The sequence below is a fragment of the Schistocerca americana genome, chromosome 1 (genome assembly GCF_021461395.2).
Source record: "Schistocerca americana isolate TAMUIC-IGC-003095 chromosome 1, iqSchAmer2.1, whole genome shotgun sequence".
Classification (NCBI taxonomy): domain Eukaryota; kingdom Metazoa; phylum Arthropoda; class Insecta; order Orthoptera; family Acrididae; genus Schistocerca; species Schistocerca americana.
Window position 1 is genome coordinate 301,703,111 of NC_060119.1, and position 2,516 is coordinate 301,705,626.

At 43.8% G+C, this 2,516-nt stretch overlaps 1 protein-coding gene across 1 annotated transcript; it reads left to right on the forward strand.

Annotated features, from left to right (window-relative positions):
* The first annotated feature begins 794 nt into the window (after positions 1–794).
* Positions 795–2,178, forward strand: LOC124545187. Its single transcript, XM_047124087.1, has 2 exons — positions 795–1,173; positions 2,069–2,178. Exons 1-2 carry the CDS (start codon positions 795–797, stop codon positions 2,176–2,178), a joined length of 489 nt encoding a protein of 162 aa, XP_046980043.1.
* The last annotated feature ends 338 nt before the right edge of the window (positions 2,179–2,516 follow it).

A 2,516-nucleotide genomic window follows, 5' to 3' on the forward strand; every position in this document is an offset into this window, starting at 1 on the left:
TCCCACCTTATCATCCAGCATGGATGAGAAGGATGTGTTTTATGATTTACTTAGCGACAGAATAGCTAAGGTACCTAGCACTGAGATACTGTATATTCTAGGGGACTTTAATGCTAGAGTTGGATCAGATAATGACATATGGCCGAATTGCTTGAAGTTTGCTGCTTTTATGGACTCTGTATTACAAACACATATTTCCAGCTTAAGGATCAGCACAAGGTGTCTTGGAGACACCCGCACTCTCATCACTGGCGTCAACGACTTAGTCATAGCTAGGCGTACTGATCTCAAAAATGTGCTACTGACACGAAGTTATCATAGTGCTTATTGCAACACTGACCACGCCCTGGTGGTGTGCACATTGAGGCTCACTCCTAAGAAATGTCACCACGCCAAACCGAGAGGTCATCCCCGTATCAACACAGGTCATGTTCATGATACACAAAGAAAACAAGATTTTGCCAGTAATTTTGAAAGTGCTTTCCCAGGAAATGCGCAAGCAGAAAGGAATGTTGATAAGAAATGGGCAAAACTCTCGGGTGCAATCTACAACTCAGCAGTATTGGCCTATGGAACAAAAGGAAAAAGAAATAAGGACTGGTGTGAGCAACATTTGGAAGAAATGGAACCAGTCATTGAGGCTAAATGGAAAGCCCTGCTAACTTACAAAAGAAACCTAAAAGAAAGAACTCGAGAACAGGGCACAGCAAACATCCAGGAGATGCACAAATAACTACTGGCTGAATTTATGTGCAGGTATACAGAAAGCGGCCGATTCTGGGGATGCTAAGGCAATGTACGATGGTATTAAGAAAGCAATTGGACCAACTGTCAGAAAAACAGCTCCTCTGAAGTCCAAGACGGGTGAAGTCATTACTAATGAAGGCAAACAAATGGAATGCTGGGTTGAACACTACCTCGAGTTGTATGCAGCCGAGAATGAAGTTAGCAAGGATGCATGTGACGCCATCAAACAATTGCCAGTTATGGAAGAACTAGATGCAATGCCTACTATGGAAGAACTTAGTAGAGAAATAGATTCTCTTGCTAACGGAAAGGCCCCAGGTGAAGATGGGATCCCTGCAGAGGTTATTAAGTATAACAAGTCTGTTCTTCTCAAACATTTATATTCACTTATCACAACCAGCTGGGAAGAAGGTTATGTCCCGATGAGTATGCGGAATTCGAGGATAGTTACTCTATATAAACATAAAGGGAACAGAAGTGACTGTAACAATTACCGAGGCATTTCATTACTAAGTGTAGCTGGGAAAGCTTATGCAAGAGTCATCCTAATGCAATTACAAATCTTAGCTTCCAGAATCTACCCAGAATCTCAGTGTGGCTTCAGGCCCGGCTCATCAACCGTAGATATGATCTCTTTAAGACAGCTACAAGAGAAATGTTGTGAGCCGCGGAGGCCACTTTATATTGCTTTCATTGACCTTGGTAAAGTGTTGGATTTAGTCAGCAGAAATGGGCTTTTCAAACTGTTGCAGAAGATTGGATGCCCACCTAAACTACTACAGATAATTGTCTCTTTCCATAAGAAAACACAAGCAACAATCTGCTTCAACGGTAAAACATCAGAAGCATTCCCTGTTAATAGCGGCGTGAAACAGGGGTGTGTGTTAGCTCCTACATTATTTGGGATTTTCTTTTCCCTTCTGCTCAGATTTGCCTTTGAAGACTGTGATGAGGGAGTGTATCTACATACGAGGTCTGATGGAAATCTTTTCAACATTGCTCGCCTCAAGGCCAAGACCAAAGTACCAGAGCACTACCAACCTTCCATCCATCAGCACTGATGGCAATCCTCTCCAGGTAGTTGATGACTTTACCTACTTGGGATCCGTGATATGTAGCAACTTGTCCATGGACACTGAAATCACTAACAGAATCACAAAGGCATCATCTGTCATGGCTAGATTGAAAAACAGAGTATGGAACAACGGACTGCTTACCACAAAAACTTAATTAAAGGCTACAACGCGTGTGTTATAAGCACCGTTCTCTATAGCTGTGAGACATGGACAACTCTTTCTAAGCATGAATCTCGACTCAACAGCTTACATCTCCGCTGTCTCCGGAAGATACTTCAGATCTCATGGAGAGATAGAGTGCCCAACACCAAAGTCTTTCTCCGTGCAAGCACAACCAGCATCTTTGCACTCCTGAGTCATCGACGTCTAAGATGGTTGGGACATGTCAGGTGCATGGATCCTGAACGGATACTGAAACAACTGTTGTATGGAGAATTTCGGGAGGGTGTGAGGCCAGTGGGACGACCGCATCTTCGTTCCAAGGATGTCTGCAAGAGAGAACTGACCAAGACCAGAATCAATCCAAGTCGCTGGGAAAGCATTGCAGATGACCGTGTCAAGTGGCGAGTAACTGTGCGCAACGGCGTCAAGCTCTCTGAGGACGAACGCACACAGGAACAAATTAGGAAGAGGACAAAGCGAAGAGACAGAGCGGCTTCTGTTCGAAGTCCCTCAAATTTCACATGTCCAAAC

What these genes read in the sequence shown, in the direction of transcription:
- LOC124545187 (XM_047124087.1), top strand. Translation starts at nt 795, where the DNA reads ATGTACGATGGTATTAAGAAAGCAATTGGACCAACTGTCAGAAAAACA. An exon ending in AGAAGGTTATGTCCCGATGA is followed by an intron (nt 1,174 to 2,068) that starts GTATGCGGAATT and finishes TCGACTCAACAG; the next exon opens with CTTACATCTCCGCTGTCTCC.